This window comes from Halichoerus grypus, chromosome 6 (genome assembly GCF_964656455.1).
Source record: "Halichoerus grypus chromosome 6, mHalGry1.hap1.1, whole genome shotgun sequence".
Taxonomy (NCBI): domain Eukaryota; kingdom Metazoa; phylum Chordata; class Mammalia; order Carnivora; family Phocidae; genus Halichoerus; species Halichoerus grypus.
The window spans coordinates 10,031,051-10,049,478 of NC_135717.1; the positions used below are offsets into that span (position 1 = coordinate 10,031,051).

An 18,428-nucleotide genomic window follows, 5' to 3' on the forward strand; every position below is an offset into this window, starting at 1 on the left:
TGTGGAGCAGGGAGCCTGATGCGGGGCTCGATCCCAGGACCCTGGGATCATGACCTGAGCCGAAGGCAGATGCCTAACGACTGAGCCACCCAGGCGCCCCGTGTTTGGGTTTTAAAGGCACTTTCCCCCTAGAATGAAAGGTGTGCGTGCTTTTAATAACTGCTTATTTTTCGCAGAAATCCAGGTGCTCTTGGGGACAGTGGTGGGTGCTCCTTCATGGCAAGCAGATCATGTGTTGTCGGGAGGCAGTGCTGGGCGGTTCTGTGGCCCAGCAGACGAGGTGCAGGGCTTTGCCATGTCTGGGAGAGGCCCAGCTGGCGGGGACAGTTGTGGCGGAGGACCTGGCACAGTGAGGGATTTGCTTACTGGGAGGTGAGCCTTGACTGCGGCTTACCCTGCAGGGGGAGGGTGGGGAGGGCAGGCGCTATTCTGGTGAGAGCACGCATGGCTGTTCACTTGGACCGCTCCCCTACCAAGCCTGGAGGAGAGGACTTGGTGCCTGCTGGTGTTTCCTTTAAGGGAGAGGGTCCCTGAGACCGAAAACTCTCTGCCCTACGTGGAGTCGGGCTGGTGGCCAGAGGCTTGAAGTCCAACTCAGTGAGGCTTCTTTTCAAAGGTCCCTTGGATCCCACCTTTGAAGGACCTGTGGCGTGTTCAGACCCTTGGAGGGGTCATCTGGGTCTCCAGAGGTTTCTCCGGATTGAGACGCCACTCTTGCTCGGCTGTCTTCCTCCCTCTCCCTGCACGTCTTTCCTTGGGCCGTAGTGTTTGTGCAGTGCTAAATATTACAGAAGGCATCCTAATACCTGCCTCCCATCGTAAGTAACTGAATTAAGAGAGGAGGGCACGGGGCGCCTGGGTGGCTCAGTCGTTAAGCGTCTGCCTTCGGCTCAGGTCATGATCCCAGGGTCCTGGGATCGAGTCCCACATCGGGCTCCCTGCTCGGCAGGAAGCCTGCTTCTCCCTCTCCCATTCCCCCTGCTTGTGTTCCTGCTCTCGCTGTGTCTCTCTCTGTCAAATAAATAAATAAAATCTTAAAAAAAAAAAAAAAAAAAAAGGAGGGCACATCTTTGCCCAGATAAGCGCCTAAAGAAATAGGTTCATTTTCCTAGAAGTTTGCACCCACTATGAATGTTCCAGAGATAGGTTTAGATAGTTGATGCCTGGTTTCTGGTTTTTTTTGTCCCTGCTATTCTTGAACTGCCTTCAGAGAAACCAAATCTAATGGAGTGCCAAGTGGGGCCCTTTTAATAAGGGGCTCAGGTTTCTTTTTTTTTTTTTTTTTTAAGGGGCTCAGGTTTCTGAGAATGTTTTTACCTCGGAGCCCATCTTGTCAGGGGCCAGATTGTCTCTCCAGGTCCCAGGAGAGGAGAAGTTTGCACAGCCAACTTCCAGAAGCCGGGGTTTCCCATCCTGACCGAAATAGCTTTGTTTCTTCAGGGAGGTCTTAGCAGGAGGCAGAAAGGAAGGTCAGGAGGAGTGCGTTTGGGTCACGGAGGAGGGTGCTGGGATTGTTTGCCTGGCCTCCGCGCCCGAGTTAGGATCTCTAAGGAATGGCCTGGCTTTCTGGTTGAAGGAGGTTACTTGGTCGAGCAATTCGTCGAGAACAGGAAGAGTCAGTTACCAGCAGCCTATAAAGCAGCTCCTGCTTGAGACTCACTAGAAACAGCATCTCTTTGCCGTGCGGGCAGTGAGATGGCGCTCTGCGGCCCCTAGGGGTTCTTGCATCTGCTTGTTTCTTTCTATTTTTAAGTAAACTCTATGCCCAACCAGGGGCTCGAACTTACGACCCTGGGATCAAGAATCGCACGTTCCACTAAGTGAGCCAGCCAGGCGCCCCTGTTCGTTTCTTTAAAGCCTTATTTACAATAGGCTCTTTTCACGAGGAGTACTTCACATACTCCGTTGTTTCCCTCTGTCCTCTTCTCAGATTCCGCCCGGCTGCTGGGGTCACGCAGGGCCACTAGCCTGTGCAAGGTCTGTTCTCCGAGTGATACCGGCAGTGGGACCTGCTAGGCCCAGTGCTGTGCGTGGGGCTCCTTGGTCTCGCAGAGGATGGGCCAGGCGGTCTGTGCCGGCCACCAGCCACTCCTCCATGCTTGCCCCGCGGACTTCTCACCAGCGCTCTTCCTGGGAAGTCAGGAGGGGAGGCGGACAGGGTGTCCCATCCCGGGCCTTGTAAGCGATCCTCGGTGTGTCCGAGGTGGCTGTCTTGCCCTATGCTCCCCAGACCTGGTTTGCCCCGCGTGCAGGGCCATGAAACAGCCCCTGGCTGCAGGGAGACTGCGTGGCTGGTAGTTTGGTTGGGCAGGGCTCCTGGTGTTTCCCTTGCCTGGCCGCGTCTGCCCTTTGGGTGAGCGCTTTGCTCTGCCTCTTGTGTGTTCCTGGCCAATCTTTAACAACCGCGGTGAGAGGTTTGATGCTTACATGAGGTTCAGAGGCTTCTAAATCCACACATCGTAGAGGCAGTTTTTTGCCATGAACATGAACCGAAATAATGTACTTAACTATAACCTACTACTAATCTCTTCCTCCCTCTGTAACCCCCCTGTAGGTGTAAAATACCAAATATACAAATAAAAGCACACGATTTCACAATGGCAGGCTCTTTGGTATTCCGTTTGAGCCCTACAGAGAGCTGTTTCCTGTACCTGTTCTTTTGTTGACTGTCGGAAGCAAGGTAAACGTTCGTAAATCATTAGTGGCCCAGAAGCTTACTTTCTGAATGGGATGGGGAGGGAGAGAAATGAGAGAAGCTTTTCAGGTAGCCCAGGGATTCTGTAAATAACACCAAGATGCCTTGGAATTGGTAGAGGTCTTGCTCATGTGCATTAGGCTCTTGAAATTAAGAGTGTGCTCACTAGATCCTTTTTTTTAAGTACTCTATCAAAATGAGGATGAAGAATGATATTCTGCCTCACTAGCAGTCCTGGCTAGCACAAGATCACAAAGAGAAAAAAATAACTACCGCACGCCCGTTCAAATGGCAGACATTACGACCCAACAGACCAGTTGCTAGAGAGTTTGTGGGTCTCGTGTCTTACAGAGGAGCGTGTAAGTGGGAACTACACTTAGGGACTTAACTTGAAAATGGCATGTGTCCATGTTCTATAGCCCAGTGGTTCCCCTCCTGGGTACGTGCCCCAGAGAAAGAACATTCACAAGAGCAGCAAAAGCTGTATTCAGATGACGGAATGAGCCAAAGGCACACGGTATTGGATCACAACACAGTAGATGGAAAATAAGCCCAAGTGCTGACAGACAGCATGGTACTTTTATTAAATACAAAACACTTTAGAAATCTACATACACATAGGGGACAAAGCAAAAGAAGCAGGTCCTGAGGTTGGGGGAGGCAGAAAGATGAGGATACTCTGGGTTCCTTTGGGTAGTGAGTTCACAACCAAGAATAAATGTTAGAACCAGCTGGGGAGGGAGGGGGTGGAAGGGAGGCTCATTTGCACCTTAAGACATGAGGGTGGCAGATGACATATGCGGGCTCCAGGGGCTTCTAGAATGTCGTACACACTTCTCCAGGTGATTTTTCTGAAGGAAATGCATAGCTTCCCATCAGGCTTTAGGATATGTATGACCCCAGAAGATTCTCAGCTTGGAATTGTTTTTAGAGCTGTCGCACTGTTACCTGGGTATCTTCATTGGGTCACAGATGTGCACACAGCACATACTCAGTGAACTGAAAAAAGCCAGGTGTCTGGAGTGATGATGAAGGTTTGGGGATGGATCATGGTGATGGTTGGACAGCGTTGTGAATGTAATGCTACTGAATCACACACTTAAAAGTGGTTTAAATGGTCATGAGAAACTTGTAATACACAAAAACTGTTGAATTATAAAAAAAAATTTTTTTTAACCTTAAGTGCACTAGAATTGACGCAACTGGACATGAACTGTGTAGTTTTTCAAAGCTTATTTTCTGAGTCACAACCCAATGGTTTATAAATAAAATAGAACCTTGGAGGACTTTGAAAATTGCCTAGAAGGGGGACTGCATCCTTTTTTCACACTCAAGTACAAAAAGGGTCCTTGGGTTGACCAGCCCCCATTATTGCAGATGGGAAATGGGCTCAGAGAGGGTCTGAGGGCTCCTAGGTCCCGCTGCAGATTGACCTGGAGACTTTGCCAATGGTCGGAGGTCACTTCTGCCATTGCCAAGGCCCAAGACAGAAGCCAGGTGTAGGACAGCTCCTTCCCATCGGGCGGGTGGAGGCTCTGTCGGTCTCTGCCTGCTGGAAACCCCCGGGCAGGTGCACAGTCCAGGGATCAACGGACACCAACCCCGGCCCGGCCCGGTCGTGCGAGTGGGGGTCAGGCAGGTGGTCCCAGCAAGGAGGGCTGCTGGTGCGCACCCACCGACCTCCCTGCACTTGGTGCTGGGAAGACAACAGACTGGAGACTTTGGGTTCAAATCCAGCATAGCTTCCATGGGCCTCCAGTCTTCTCACCTGTGTAAGTGACATCCAAGGGGCCAGTTACCAAGAGAACTGAATGCAGCATTGCCCAGCCCAAGGGAGTGTGGTGGTGCCCGCACAGGCCCAGGTCTGGGAGTCAGACAGCTTGACCGTGCCTGGGGATGGGGACCAGCTCCTGGCGGCAAGGCCCACAGGATCAAGGCCTGGCTGGCGCACTACCCTTCTTCCCCACGGGGTGGCAGCCGCGGGCAGCCCTGGCCCACTGTGCCTTCGGGGCTGGGCCTCCTGTCTCAGCCCTGGCCACCCCAGACAGGCTGAAAGAGAAACCCAGTCCTCTGGCCCAGAGGGGCCCCTGGGGCTGAAAGAGAAACCCAGTCTCCTGCCCAGAGGGACCCCTGGGACCAGGAAGCCCGGGTTCTGAAATGCCAGACTGATGGGGGTTTCCCTGGGGTCCCCTGGGAGTGGAGGTGCCACCAGGAGTTTGATGGCCTTGGGCCAGTCACTTAATGCCCAGTAACAGGAGGCACGGAAGCACCCCTTATGTTTATGGGCCCCCTCCAGGAGCTGGTGACGGCAGGAGCAGCAGCTGCGGGAGGGGGCCTCTGGGAACTGAGGGGGAGGGGGGCAGGGGGGACCATGGTTCGTAGATCGTTCCCCCTTCTGCCCTTCACCTTGCCTCCCCGTCCCGCTTCCTTGTTTGGCCTGCCCAGGCGCACACCTGCCCGCATCCCTCTGCCCCGTGTTCCGTGGGAGCGTGCACGGGTGTCTGTGAGTCTGTCTGTCTGTCTGTCTGTGACTCAGCCTCTCCCTCTGTTTGTGTGTGTGTGTCTGTCTCTGGTCCTCTCCCTCCCTGGGTGTGTGTGTGGGAGGGGTGTTAGTGTGCGTGTGTGTCTCTCCATGTCTTCCTGCCCCCCCCCCCGCAGGCTGCCCGTGTGTGTGTGTGTGTGTGTGTGTGTGTGTCCGTGTGAGCACCCGACTTCATTCCCTTGCTCCCCGTCCCTCTGTGTGTCTCTTCCTCTTTGTGTGACTTGGGGTCACGCGCATGTATGCAGTGTGTGTCCGTCCGTGTCTCTGGCCTCTCCGAGCCTGTGTTCGTTCGTGTCTGTCGCTCAGTGCCTCTCCCTGTCTCTGCGAGCGTCTCCGGGTCCCCGGCTGTTCACGGCAGGGCCGGTCCGGCCGAGCAGCGGATGTGCGAGGGCTGATTCGGGGGCTGACAGGAAGCCCGCCGCCTCGCCTGCTGCCCGCCAGTCTCGGTGGCGGTGGCGGTGGCGTCGGCTCGGGCAGGTGTGCGGACTCAGGATGAGGTGGCCGCAGTGAGGAGCCCCCGACTCTCAGGTAAGCCCGGCCCAGCGCAGGGGGTCCTAAGGCTGTCCCCCCCCGGGGTGGGAATGACCCTGCTGGGCCCACAGGAGGGCTCAGGTTGGGGGGGGTGGCCCTGGCTGGGGGGCCGGGAAGATGCCAGGCCACCTGGCTCTCCCTCGCTGGGCCCCAGTCCCGCCCTGACGCCCCTGGCTAGGGAGCCCTCTCCCCGGACCCTGCGGCACTCAGAGGGCAGCCTGTTTCTGGGGCTCCGGCGCTGTCCCACCGTCGCCTTCCCCTGCCCAGCCTTCACAGGCCTGGGGAAGCCTCCAGGGTGGGCTCATTGCTTCCAGAGACCGGTGAGGGGCCAGACCCACGGGCCTTGGTTTCTTCATCTGTGAAATGGGACTGTAACATCCCTGCCAATAGGCTACGGGAGGATGTGTGAGACTCTCCAGGCAAGGGTGCCCAGGGCCTGCCCCCAGGCCAGGCCAGGCCGAAGCAGCCCTCCCGCCACCCCCCACCCAGCCCCCAGCCTGGCCCACCAGCTCTCTGCTGGGGAGCTCCTTGACCCTGGCCGTCACCATTCCCCACCGCTGCCAAGGACCAGGGCTGCCCAGGCCCCCTCACTGGCCACCTGAGCATTAGGATCCTCCATAGAGGCCCCTGGGTCGGCCTTATCTGAAGGCCAAGATGACACGGGAAAACGGAACGGGCACCAGAGCAGAGCCCTGCAGATAAAGCCTCCCCAGGGCTCGGACCCAACCTCTTGTTCCTACCCCATAGCCTGCCCTGTGGCCCTGGGAGGCCTCCGTTTCCCCTTGTAGGGCCGGAGGCCGGCTGGGAGATTGGGCAGGAGGGTCTCCCAGGGCCTTTCTGGCTTGCCCAGCCCAGCCCCGAGGGCTTTCCCCCCGCCAGGCTGGGGCAAACTTTGTTCATCTGAAAACTGCGCACTTCCCTTTGTGCTATTTTGGCCTACAGCACCTCGGCCTGTGGCCTCCTCGCCTCCCCACCCCACCCAGCCCTGCCTGCCCCTTGGGGCCCTCCCGGGGCCGCTGGGCCTGCCTCTCCTGGGGTCTCAGCCTCCTCCCCCAACCCTCTTCCGCCTGCCCTCAGATCCTGGCTGGGAAAGCCCAGCCAGAGGGCAGATGTAGTCAGTCTAGGGGCAGCCGCGGGCCTGTTCCTCAGATTGGTCTCTCTTTTAAAAAGTAGTTCATGGTTCTTAAAAAGGTAATATAAAACAGGAGTCAAAGAGCAGGGAGGGCCTTGGGGATCAGCCCAGCCTGAGCTTGGGGATCCTGGCTCTGTGGCTAGCTGGATGAACTTGGACTAGTGCCCGCCTCTCGGGGCCTCGCTCTCCTCCCTGGCATCTCCCACATGACACTTGGCGTGTCTGTGACAACTGAGGGGCTGGGGCGGATCCCAGCCCGCCCTGGGGGTCCCGGCTCGAGGGCCTGCACGCGGGGCGCTAGGGCGGTGGAGGGAGGCTCAGGCCCGCGTACCCTGGGCACCAGGCAGGGAGGCCCTGGTAAGGTTGCTCCACGCTGTCCGCTGCTGGCCCCCACCACCCCCAAAAGGCTGCCCCTTCCCCTTCCACAGGGACCCTGAGATGGCAAGTCACGGTAGTCATGCAACTGTGTCTCTCCCCCACCTTCATGCGTCATCTCAATGCTGGGCCTCATGACAAACCCGAGGGATGAGTGTCCTTATTTCCCCATTTCCGAGGGGCTACGGAAGGCCAGCAATGCCGGGCTTCAACAGCGGAGGCCCACTCGGCGTTCTCGTCCCCCACCCTCCCCCAGTGCCAGGCAGATATGGTGGACCGGGGCTGGGGGCACCCCGACTGTGCTGCTTGACCCAGGAGAGCACAGGGGGCCAGGAAGCAAGAGGGCTCTCTGGTGGCCAGGATCCCCTGGGATGGAGGGCCGCCCTTCCCCGGGACAGCTGCAAAGGTCGGCAGGCCGGGTCCTGGGGCCTCAAGTGCCAGGCCTCTGGAGCACAAGCGAGTTCTCCAAACCAGCTGGCCAGAAATACGAGCCCTAGCAGGTTTCTCTCCGGGAAGCCCAGACACTGAGCCAGGCTGCTTCTCATCGGCCAGTAGTTCTTTGAGGAAGGCACCGGGTTGATCCCCATTTTACAGATGAGAAGACTGAGGCCAACACACCCTGAGGCACGGGCAGGAGTCCTCCCTCCAGGACCCGGTGCTTCCAACCCCACACAGCCTGAAGCGGCCTTGGGCTGGGCTAGAGGCACAGCAGAGAGGGCAGAAGGAGGAGGCTGTGCGGGCTGGAAGGGCAGGGCCCAGGCCCCGAGAGCAGGGGGCTCCCCACGGACGCCCTCCTGGGGTGACAGGGCCATCCCATCACGAGATTTCCACTGACTCACTTGGCGTTTGGGGAAGGAGAGGCGGCTTCTCCGGGACAGCCCCGATGAAGGCTCAGGGTTGCTCAGAGGCTCCTTGTCATTTGTGCCGTGAGGGTTCGGGAAGCTCGGAGAAGTGAGGGGGACAGCTGGGTGCGGCTGAGGCCTTGGGGGAGCCCAAAACAGGAGCTGGGCAGTACAGAGCTCAGCTTCTCCCTGAGCCTCGCCTTCCCCAGCTGTAAAATGGAGAGAAGCCCTCCTCCCAGGTGGCCGAGCCGGGAAAAACAACATGCACAGAGGGGATGCTCAGGGGTGTGGGCAGGGCCCCCTCGGAGACCCCACTGTGGCCCTCAGCTGTGTCCCCGGCCACTGCCAGGAGACTGAGTCTCTCTAGTTGCAGTGATTCTCCTCGGAAGCCCCCTCAAGAGGGTTGTAGTTGTCCCCCGCCCAGGCCCTGATGTGTGGCTGCCTGTGGCTTTGCCAAGGACTGGCCATCACAGCACGGCTCCACCCCAGGGACCAGTCACTGACCCAGCAGTGGCCCAGTGCCAGGCGGGGTTCGGAGCCTCCTCACGCCACAGAGTCCCCCCTCCCAGCACATCCCACCTCCACCAGCCCTGGGCAGCCCACCAGGTCTCCGCCCAGAGTACCCTTCTCCCCCTTAGGCCCTCAGGAACCCCTCGGTGTTTAAAGAATGGAAACCCCGGGGCGCCTGGGTGGCTCAGTCGGTTAAGCATCTGCCTTCAGCTCAGGTCGTGATCCCAGGGTCCTGGGATCAGGTCCCACATCGGGCTCCTTGCTCGGTGGGAAGCCTACTCCTCCCTCTGCCTGCCATTCCCCCTGCTTGTGCTCTCTCTCTCTGACAAATAAATAAAATATTTTTGAAGAAAAAAAGAAAGAACAGAAATCCCACTCCCAGCTCCCCCAGGGGGCCCATGGATAAGAGGCACCCTGGGGTGCGTGGGGGCAGCCAGGGCTCCTCTGGAAGGGGCCGAGGACTGAGCTCATGGAGCAAAGCTGGGTTTACAGGAGGCCACAGGTGAGCCAGAGTTAGGGTCCAGAGGCCGGAGTTTGAATCCTGTCTTTCTCCTTCACAGCTGGGATCCCCAGCCTCAGTTTCTGTATTTGTGAAATGTTGGGAGCCTCTCCCTGCCTCCCCCCGCCCCCCGTGGGTGGTTGTGTGGATTAAGCAAAGGCACGTTTGGGACACGTACACATGGTGCTGTCTGGTGGGTCCCCAGAACCTTCTAGCACTTACCAAGTGTGGGGGATGGCCCTGGGGGCCCGGGGTGCGGGTCTGGGGTCAGATCGGGGAGCAGGGCTGGCTGCAGCCTGACCCGGTCCTCGGACAGGGAGGGGAGGTGGTGCTCCCGTGGTCTGGGCTCCACTGCCGGGCTGTCAGGAGATGGGGGCGACAGACACCTGACAGTGTGGGGCTCCGGGGGGACTCCAGAGGGCTGGTCACAGGGGGTCCTACGTTGCAGCGCTGCAGGGCGCGTGGCCAGGAGCGGACATGAATGTGGAGAGCGAGCTGCTGTGGCCCGGGGTGGCCCTGCTGCTGCTGCTGGGGACTGTGGCCGGCCTGTGCGTGCGCTGCTCCCGCCCAGGTAAGGGGGCGCTCGGGGACAAGGGCGGGGTCCCCAGCCCTGGTTGCGGTCCAAGGGCGGTCGGAGAAGCTTCACAAGGCAGGGAGGAAGCCCCTAAACCACCCCTGAAGACGGTGGGTCTGGCTCACCGTGGGGCTTTGGTTCTGCTGGGGCAGGGGAATGTTCTGGAAAAACGGGGCTGGGGGGGCTGCTGTGCTGCCCGCAGCATCCACCTTCTCCACACTCCGCTCTCCTAATAGGTGGTGAGCAAGCACCCTGTCCATGAGAGGTGGCCCACAGGGATTGGCGGTCCGGCCCCCACGTCCCGTCTGAGGCCTGCCCAGGGCACAGGGGAGACAAGAGGACGGGGACCTTGGATCTCAGTTCCCACCCCGGCTTGGGGATGCTTGCTAATCCGGTCTTGTTCTTGCAGCCGTGAAGAAGTCCGAGAAGATCTATGAGCAGAGGAGCCTGTGAGTGCCTCGGTGTCCCCAGCCCCGTGATTTCGTGTGCCCTGACTATGGGCATCCACATGGGCGTCCCCTCGTGTGTCCACGACCCCTTCCCTCACCCCTCACTCCCACCTCCTCCACACTGGGCTCTAGTGGGTCCCAAGCAGTCCAGGGAGGGAGGGACCCTTGGGGCTCTCCATGCGCTTCCCCGACCAGGTCCAGGAGGGCTTTGGGGGGAGGGGGTGCCACTTTCCAGCGTGCCCCCCTGCATCTCCAGATATCCTCCCTCTGCCCCCCGCCCAGGGGAGCCCACCGTGCTGGTGCTGGGGGTTGACAGAGAGTTCTGCCCTCCCCGGCAATGTGGGGAACAAAGACTGGGCACAAAGCAAACCGTGAGCCATGCTCAAGTGTCCCCTGGAAAATGCTAACAGAGCTCCTCCGGGAGGATGTGGGCATGTCCTTGGGGGGTAGGGAAGGCCTGATGGAGGAGGTGGGGAGGATGTTAAGAGAGAAAGAAGGCAAAAGGGGACATTCCAGAGAGAGAACAGGGTGGGTGGTCCCCCAGGACTGGGGCGGACACTTTCTTCTGGAGATGAGGTGGCACGTGTGGGTGTATCTTGAGAGGCATGAGCTGGATGAGGAGGGAGGAGAGTCTTGACTGTGGGGAGAGCCCATGACCTTTGTCCTAAGGGCCCAGTGAAGTAGGGGTAGAGAGGAAATGGGGTTGGGGGGGGTCACTGACCCCAGGCCGAGCAGCTGGATCCGGCAGGATGGAGCTCCAGGCACCTCGGGGGCAGGCGAGCTGCTCTATGTATGAGCCCTGGGAGGGTCAGCCGTGCGAGACGCTGCAGACCACGGTGTGGCCCAAGGACAACCCCGGGGAGGGAGGGGGGCGGCCACTGGTGTCCTTGCGCTGAGCAGGAAAGTGACCGACGGAGCGCCCGGGGGCCCCTCAGACCTGCGTGCACACATGCGCACGCACGGGCCAGCCCGCCGGCTCACACCCACTCGCCCCCCCCCCCCCCGCACTCCTGCTCAGGCGTGCACTCCTCTCCTCACCCCTGTGTGTGCCTGCCTGGGGAAGGAACTCACGTACAAACGCACACACACCCTTTCTCATTTCCTTTTGCAACTGAAAAACCACAATGAAATATGAAAATAGAATGTCCCCATCCATGCCCACCCCTGGGGCTGGGCTTTTCTGGCCACTTGGTCCTCTGGATGACCCGCCCACAGCCTCCACCAGGGGTGAGGGGGCTGGGCTCCCCTGGTGCCCCCCCAACGCCTCTGCCCCGAGGCAGGCCTCCCTAGTATCTCCTCCTCTCTCCCCTCCTCTCTCAGTGCCTGCCCACTCTGGGCCTCTGATTGATGTTAGAAACATAAGCTGTTTGAGCCAGAAGTGAAACTGCCTCATAGTGGGAAGTGGGAAGTTGGGCCTGGGCAGGAGGAGGTGGGAGGGGAGACTTGGGTTCTCCCCACTTCACTTGGGTTCAGTCCTGCCCGTGCATTAAGGGCATCCTTCCTAAATCAGGTCACCCTGACCCCTCCAGCCGCTCCTCCCCGGAAGCTCCTGGAAGGCTGGGCTAGGTACCCATTCTGGTCCAGAGGAGGGACCCAAAAGGCTTTAAATGTTTAGCTAATCTGCTCTACCATCTTTAGCAGTGGCTTCCATCCTCAAGGGAACCTCATGATCCATAATGGCAGCTAGAGCTCCAGCCCTCATCTCTGTGTTCCAGGCAGTAGTAAGAATGAGGACAGGGACAAAAAGGGTGCACCCCTGTTGGCAGTGTCTCCTCTAAAGGAGTTTTCCTGAAGTCCCAACAGTCTTGGCTGGCATTTCATTGACTAGAGCTTAATCACATGGCCATACTCAGGCACAAGGGAGGCTGGAAAATACAGTCTTTTAGATGGGCCTAAATAAAAATCCATTTCAGAGGAAGAAGGGAACGCCATGCATGGCCAGGTACCTTGCTGTGTCTGCTAAGCCTTCAAGTTACCTTGCCAGATACTTGGGAGTAGATGGTGTGTTTGGACATCTCAAGAGGGGTTGAAATTACCCTCTGGTTGAAGTCCCTGAAGAGCCGCCCAACCCTCACCTCAGAATCCGAGGGCCACCTCCCCAGCCCTGCCCACAGACCCTCCGGACCATCTCTGGGGTTCCTGGGGAGGCTGCGAAGGCTCTAGCTTGGGGCCACGCGAGAAGGGTGGGCGCCTGGCGGGCAGTTCAGAGAAAGGGGGAACCCTGGATCTGAGGCCCAGAGGGGTGGCGGCTCCTCACTCTCGCCCTGGTCTGTCCCTCCCCTCTCTGTTCCTCGGCCCTGTCTGTCCGTCTCTCCTGTCTCTCTGTCCCTTGGGCTGTGGGAGGCTGGGCCCTGGCTCAGCGCAGCTCCATGTTTTCCCAGGGAAGAGAATCAACAGAACTTTGCGGTGGCCCGGACCTATTCCTGTGAGTCCCCGAACCGAAGGGTCCAGGGACTGGGCTCGGGGTTGGGGGTGTCCATATGGGGACTGTGGCCAGGCCCGATCTGGTAGAGTGGGGGGACGGCACTGGCAGGCTGGCCTGAAGACCCAGCCAACAGCCCCTTGTCCTTTGCAGTGGTCAGACAGGCCTGGCCAGGGCCCCTGGTGGACACAGACTCCGACATGGCGCCAACAAGGTAGGGACAAGCCCCCCATCCGAGGCCCGGAGGGGTCAACAGCCCCATAGGAGGCCATGGGAAGGAGAGCCCCGGGGGCCCCACTTGGCTGCGCTCAGGCCAAGACCTTGGACCTCAGAGCCCCAGAGCTGGATTGCGAGGGCCCCACGAGGGGGCTGTAGGGCTGTGGGACTGTGGTTCAGAAACCCCAAGGCCTTTCCCCAGCCGGCCCCTCTCAGCCCCTCCCTTCCCCCTTTCCTGCAGGAAGGACAAGCTGCTGAGGTTCTCCCCCAGCCTCGAGGGTGAGTGGCCCCCAGACACAGGGGTGGGGGCAGGGGTGAGGTGGGACTGAGACAGGTGAATACCTGGTGGGGCAGTACCTGTGCAGGGGAGGCCTGGGGGGCCAGGGGAGCTGGGCCAGGAGGCCCCTGGGTTGGCCTAGCGGGGGAGGGGATGGAGAGCAGGTGTCGAGGTGGGAAGGTAGGAGACGCCTGGGTCCTTGAAGGCCCTTCCCTTGGGGAGGGGGGGCAGGGGCGGGAGGAAGCAATGAGCCCGGACTTTCTTCCAGATTCTGAGTCCTCCAGGTACCAGAACTTCAGCAAAGGTGGGTGGGATCCTGGGAGGTGGGCTGCGGTGGGGCCCAGGGCCCAGTGCTCGGGCCTAATCCTCGCCTCCTCCTGCAGGGAGCAGACACGGATCCAGATCCGGATCCGATGCAGCCTACATGTGAGTGGCTTTCGGCAGGGCCGGCACCTCCTCCCCGCCCCCATCCACCCCTGCCGGGCTTCCCCCTTTATGAAAGCTTCCGGCCCTAGAACCCACTGGCCCAGGCAGGTGCTCAGTAGCATCACTTCCCCTCAGTTGGCCATGGCTTTGTGGGGACAGGACGTGGCCCTGCTCTAGGGAGGGCTTGTCTGCATCACCCAGAGATAAGGGAGGAAGGGCCCTCTGGGATGTCTCACAGATGGGTAAACCGAGGCCCTGGGAAGATGGGGACTTGCCTAGAGTCACAAGTCAGGATGGCTGGAACCAGGCTGGGTGGCTTAGGGGCCCAGGGAAGAGGGACAGAGGGACCAGGGAAGAACAGGGTGGGGGCGGGGGGTGATGGCTGGAGCAGCCTTGTCATCCGTGTCCCCCACGATGCCCCCACCCCAAGCCCCGGCCTACCCAGCAACTGCTCTGGGTCTGTGTTTTCTTGCCAGAGACCCCATCACCACGGACTATTACAACTGGGGGCAGATCCAGAAGCCCAGGGAAGGTGAGGTGCAGGAGGAGGAGAGGAGGAGGGGAGGAAGGGGCGAGCTGCAGAAGGCCAGGGCCATAGAGGAAGAGGGGGAGGCTGGGCCTAGGTTTGGATGGGTGGTGGAGTTGGGGAGCCGGGGGAGGCTGGTGGTGAGGGAGCAGAGTAGGGAAGGGATGTGTGGGAGGCAGGGAGGGGAGGGGGTGTGGGCCACAGAGCTGAGGGAACCAGAAGGGGAGCTGGGGCCAGGGGCAGCGGGGGAGGCTGAGCCCCTGGTCACGCAGACCCCCCTCAGGGCTGGGCAGCCACTGATGAGTACATGTGGGACCTCGGAGGAAGGGCCTGGGCCGGGCAGCCTTGCTGACAGACGCTGAGCCCTGCAGGCTCTGAGGAGGCTGGGATCTTGGGCCCTTAACACCTTGGCTTTACAGAAGAAGAAACTGAGGACTGAGGGTGGGCCGGGCCTGCTGAGAGGTCTGGGGAGGCCACGCTGGGCTGGGGGTTGGGGCGCATGGCGGGCAGAGAGAGGGGGCCTCTTCTTCCCCCCTGCCCCTGCTGAATATGGGAGGGACCCTCATGTCTTGGAGCCCCTTTGACACACAAGGCTGCGGGGTGGGGCAGCGGTTAGAGCTCAGCTCGCAGGGGCGATGAGGGGGTGCCAGGCTCTGCTAGGGCCACATCCAGCCTAGGCCCACCCTGCCCTGCCCGAAGGTACGGCTTTAGGACCAGCCCAGGCCTGCTTCCCGTCTCTCCTCGGCCCCCAGCGGCTCTCCCTGCCCCTCGTTGCCTGATAGCAATGGGCCTCCCTCCTTCCAACTATTCCCTGATTGCAAGCCCGTCCCCACATCTCCCCTCCCCAGTGCATTTGGGGTGACCTCGGAGGACCATGAAGGAGCTGGAGCCAGGCCAGCGTCCGCTAAGAATCTTGTCCAGGAGAATGTTCGGAGACCCTGTGGGGGACCCAGAGGGCTGGGGGCTTGGCAGGACAGGTCACCTGCCGAGGGAAGGCAGGACGGAGGGAGGGAGGGAGGGAGGAAGAGCCGGGTCCGCCAGGCAGGGCCCCCCACCAACCTGACCCTCACCCCCTCCCTGGCAGATGATGATGATGATGATGCCAATTCGTACGAGAACGTGCTCATCTGCAAGCCGAAGGACCCCGAGTCAGGTGAGGCCGCCAGCCCCGGGAACTGGGCGGAGAGGCCTCCTCGGCCAGGCCCGCCCACACCGCTCAAAGGCACCCCCTGCCTCGAAGCCCGAAGGTTCACCGTTTGCTCGAGTACCTGGACGAGGCCCCGGGGGTCCCGGCCTTAGTGAGCATGCAGGGGGCCTGAGGACTAGCCGCGGCGGCTGCCACCTGTACCAGCCGCTCTCCCGGTGTCTCCCTGCAGGTGACGAGGGATCCGAGGATTACCAGAACTCGGCATCCATCCGGCAGTGGCGGGAGTCCAGGAGGGCCGTGGGTGCGTGGCCGGAGAGCAGGGGTTCCCGGGTGGTCAGCTTCAGCAGGCTGCGGAGGGCCTGGCCTGGGAGGATCGGGCAGTGGGGGGGGGAGGGAGGGACAGTCAGCGGGGGACAGGCTCCCCTGCAGCCCTTGCAGCTAACTTCACAGGGACACCACTGGCCCATCAGTGGCCACAGCGGCCTGGAACCGTGCCAGGACCAGGACGCCCGCTCAGCCGCCCCCGGGGCAGAAATCTCCGGCAAACCCCAGAGATGGGGACCGGCACAGTGTTCCGTGTAGCGTTTCCTGCAGGCTGTTTTGTGGCGTCCGGGGGCCTGGGCCCGAGCCTCTGGCTGGGGGAACAGGTGTGGGTGTGTCCGCATGAACCGTCTGCCCACCGTCTGCCCATCTGCCCACTGGTCCGCAGAGCGAGTCCCGAGGGAAGAGCCTCTGTCCCTGGCAGGCAGCCCAGATGAGGACAGCGAGGACCCCGATTACGTGAATCAGAATGTGGCAGCCATAGAAGCCTAGGAAGGATCTGGAAGGAAGGTACAGCTGCCTCGGCCCAGGGTTCTGGACCTCACAGACCTGAGGGGCCCCATCCCGGGTAAAAACAGGGCTGGAGGAGCCACAGAGGGTCTGACAACAGGGGAGGGGGCAGCCACGCAGCGGCCCCTGGGTTTTCTGAGATGGGAGGGGGCGCAGCCTGGGAGCCTGGGAGCCTAGGAACGGGATCTCTGGCTGCTGAGGAGGGAAATGAATTCAGGGGGCAGAAAGGGATGCACAGAGAGCAGTGAGAATCCAGGTAAAAGGTGACTTCTTGGCTCGGGGTGGAGGCAAACATGAATAGGGTTTTGTTTGGTCTTAGATTTTTTTTTTTAAGTTTATTTATTTCTAAGTAATCTCTACACCCAACGTGGGGCTCGAACTCACGACCCCAAGATCAAGAGTCACACGCTCTCCCGACTGAGCCAGCTAGGCGCCCCGTCTCCGTGTATTTTTTGAAATTTTTTCTTTGATTTCTTTGTTGACCCATTGGTTGTTTAGTATCGTGTTGGTTAACCTCCACGTGTCTGCATTTTTCCATTTTTCTTGTGATTTCTAGTTTCGTACCCCTGCGGTTGGAAAGGATGTATGGTATGATTTCAGTCTTCTTACGTTTATTGAGGCTTGTTTGGTGGCCTGACATGTGGTCTGTTCTGAAGGATGTTCCATGTGTACTTGAAAAGAATGTGTATTCTGTTGTTTGGGATGGAATGTTCTGTATTTACCCGTTATGTCCGAATCGGGAGTTGGTTTTGAAGGTGGAGCGCACAGGACTCATTGATGCACTGGGTGTTGGGGGGCTAGGTAGAGAGGAGCTGAGGGGCTGCAGGTTTTTTGGCTGAGCAACAAGAGGATGTCACTGTCCCCAGCCGAGGTGTGAGAGGCTGTGGGCAGAGCAGGCCCTGTGGGCAGGCCAGCTTATTTCTGGCCGTGTTCAGCTCGAGCTGCGCGCGTGGGGAGAAATATGAAGTGGGCAGCTAGACAGCTGAGCCTGGACTGAGGGCGAGGCCAGGCTGGAGACAGACGCGGGGCGTCGTCATTGAGAGTGACAACTGTCAGCCCCCGGGGAGTGAGGCCGAGAAGGGCCAGCACTGAGGCCCGAGGCTAGGAGGCAAAGCGGCAAAGGGCAGTGTCCTGGGCCCGAGAAAGGCACTTGGGGAGGGTGTGAGCAGGCGCCAGGCAGGCGGAGATGCCCTGGGCACTGGTGGGCACTGGTGGGCACTGGTGAGACTCGATGGTGGTGGGGAGAAGGCCTGCTTATATTCAGAACACAGGAGTCCCAAGACAGGGAGTAGAGAACATTCCAGAAGTTCCACTTCAGAGGGGAGCAGAGACATGGGGCAGGAGCCGGAGGGGTGTGCAGGGTTTTGAGCTGGAAGGTGGGGTGGCAGAAACCACCAGGGAACCACCAGGCTGAAGGCTATTTCCTGCCTCCCCCAGGGGTCACTTCTCTCTCTGGAGCTGCCCAACCTCGACACCCCCCACGGTTACCCCTGGGAGATGCACCGAGGCGTCCAGAGGACCGTCCGGCCGGCCGTGGGGGACGGGCCGGGGAAAGGACAGTTACACGGGGCATCAGGCCCCAGCCTGGCTTCTGCGGGAGCCCGAGGCTGAGGGCAGCGTGGCTTCTGACCTGATCCGATGCCCGAGGGTCAGGGCAAGCTGCACCCCCATCCCCACGTCTGAAAACATTGTGTGTCGCTGGTATTCGTGTGCCTTTTTGCTTTGGACTCAGGTTCCAAATTGCTTACTAACGTCAATTGCTGGGATCTTTTTCCTGATCCATAAACTTGTACAGTTAATTTATGTAGGTGGAACCCTATTTAATAATCTCCATCTCCGGGTACAGAGTCTCGTCTATCTCGTCTCCTGTGAGGATTACACATCATTTCAGCAGAGAGGGGGAGCCCCTGTGCTCCGTTCTTCGGGCCTCAGTTCACTTGGAAGAGATGAGGCTACGGGACACCCGGGTGCCCTTCAGTGGGAACGTCTGCTGCGGGCAGAGCACACCCTGTTTCTGGAGAAGGAGCAGCAAGGAGTGGCTGAGTGGCGCCCCTGTCGTCCCCAAATCCTCCCCAGCCCCAGGACTGGACTCGGCTGAGCTGACTGAGCAGGGACACAGCTGTGTCATGGGAAGCCCAGGGGCCCAAAGGGACCTTCTGAGCCAGAAAAGCCACAGCTGGAGAGGCAAGATGTTTCCTTCAACTGAAACATCTCAATAAAGCATTTTCTAAGACTAGCAATTCTCATGTCTTGTTTTTCCTGCTTCATGCAAAACCTTCCAAGGGAGTGGAAGTCAAGCCTCTTGCTTAATGGGAAAAGACCCTGAGGCCCCAAGAGAGGGGGAGAGAGACAGAGAGAAAGGAGAGAGCAAGCTGCGGACAGGAACCTGGTCCTGGAGTCCACACTTTCCAGGATGCCACACTAACTTTCCAAG

At 59.8% G+C, this 18,428-nt stretch overlaps 1 protein-coding gene across 5 annotated transcripts; it reads left to right on the forward strand.

The window, feature by feature from the left end:
- Positions 1–5,367: 5,367 nt before the first annotated feature.
- Positions 5,368–18,230, forward strand: LAT2 (linker for activation of T cells family member 2). 5 transcript variants are annotated; one of them, XR_004923690.2, is made up of 14 exons: positions 5,372–5,765; positions 9,575–9,697; positions 10,110–10,149; positions 12,531–12,574; positions 12,725–12,785; positions 13,029–13,066; positions 13,333–13,368; positions 13,448–13,490; positions 13,967–14,022; positions 15,101–15,169; positions 15,393–15,464; positions 15,873–15,994; positions 16,551–16,582; positions 17,432–18,230. XR_004923690.2 is itself a non-coding variant. In XM_036112598.2 (13 exons), exons 2-12 carry the CDS (start codon positions 9,604–9,606, stop codon positions 15,974–15,976), a joined length of 657 nt encoding a protein of 218 aa, XP_035968491.1. In that variant the 5' UTR covers positions 5,373–5,765; positions 9,575–9,603; the 3' UTR covers positions 15,977–15,994; positions 17,432–18,230. The 5 variants fall into 5 exon arrangements, 4 of the variants coding, with proteins under 4 accessions (XP_035968494.1, XP_035968493.1, XP_035968491.1 ...); XM_036112598.2 differs by lacking the exon at positions 16,551–16,582 and having other exon boundaries at positions 5,373–5,765; XM_036112599.2 differs by lacking the exon at positions 16,551–16,582 and having other exon boundaries at positions 5,373–5,765; positions 17,841–18,230.
- Positions 18,231–18,428: the final 198 nt, after the last annotated feature.

Bases quoted from the DNA above. Each gene is read 5' to 3' on its own strand.
- LAT2 (XM_036112598.2), top strand. From the start codon at position 9,604: ATGAATGTGGAGAGCGAGCTGCTGTGGCCCGGGGTGGCCCTGCTGCTG. The intron at 13,369-13,447 runs GTGGGTGGGATC...CTCCTCCTGCAG, and splicing joins GTACCAGAACTTCAGCAAAG to GGAGCAGACACGGATCCAGA. The intron at 13,491-13,966 runs GTGAGTGGCTTT...TTTTCTTGCCAG, and splicing joins GGATCCGATGCAGCCTACAT to AGACCCCATCACCACGGACT.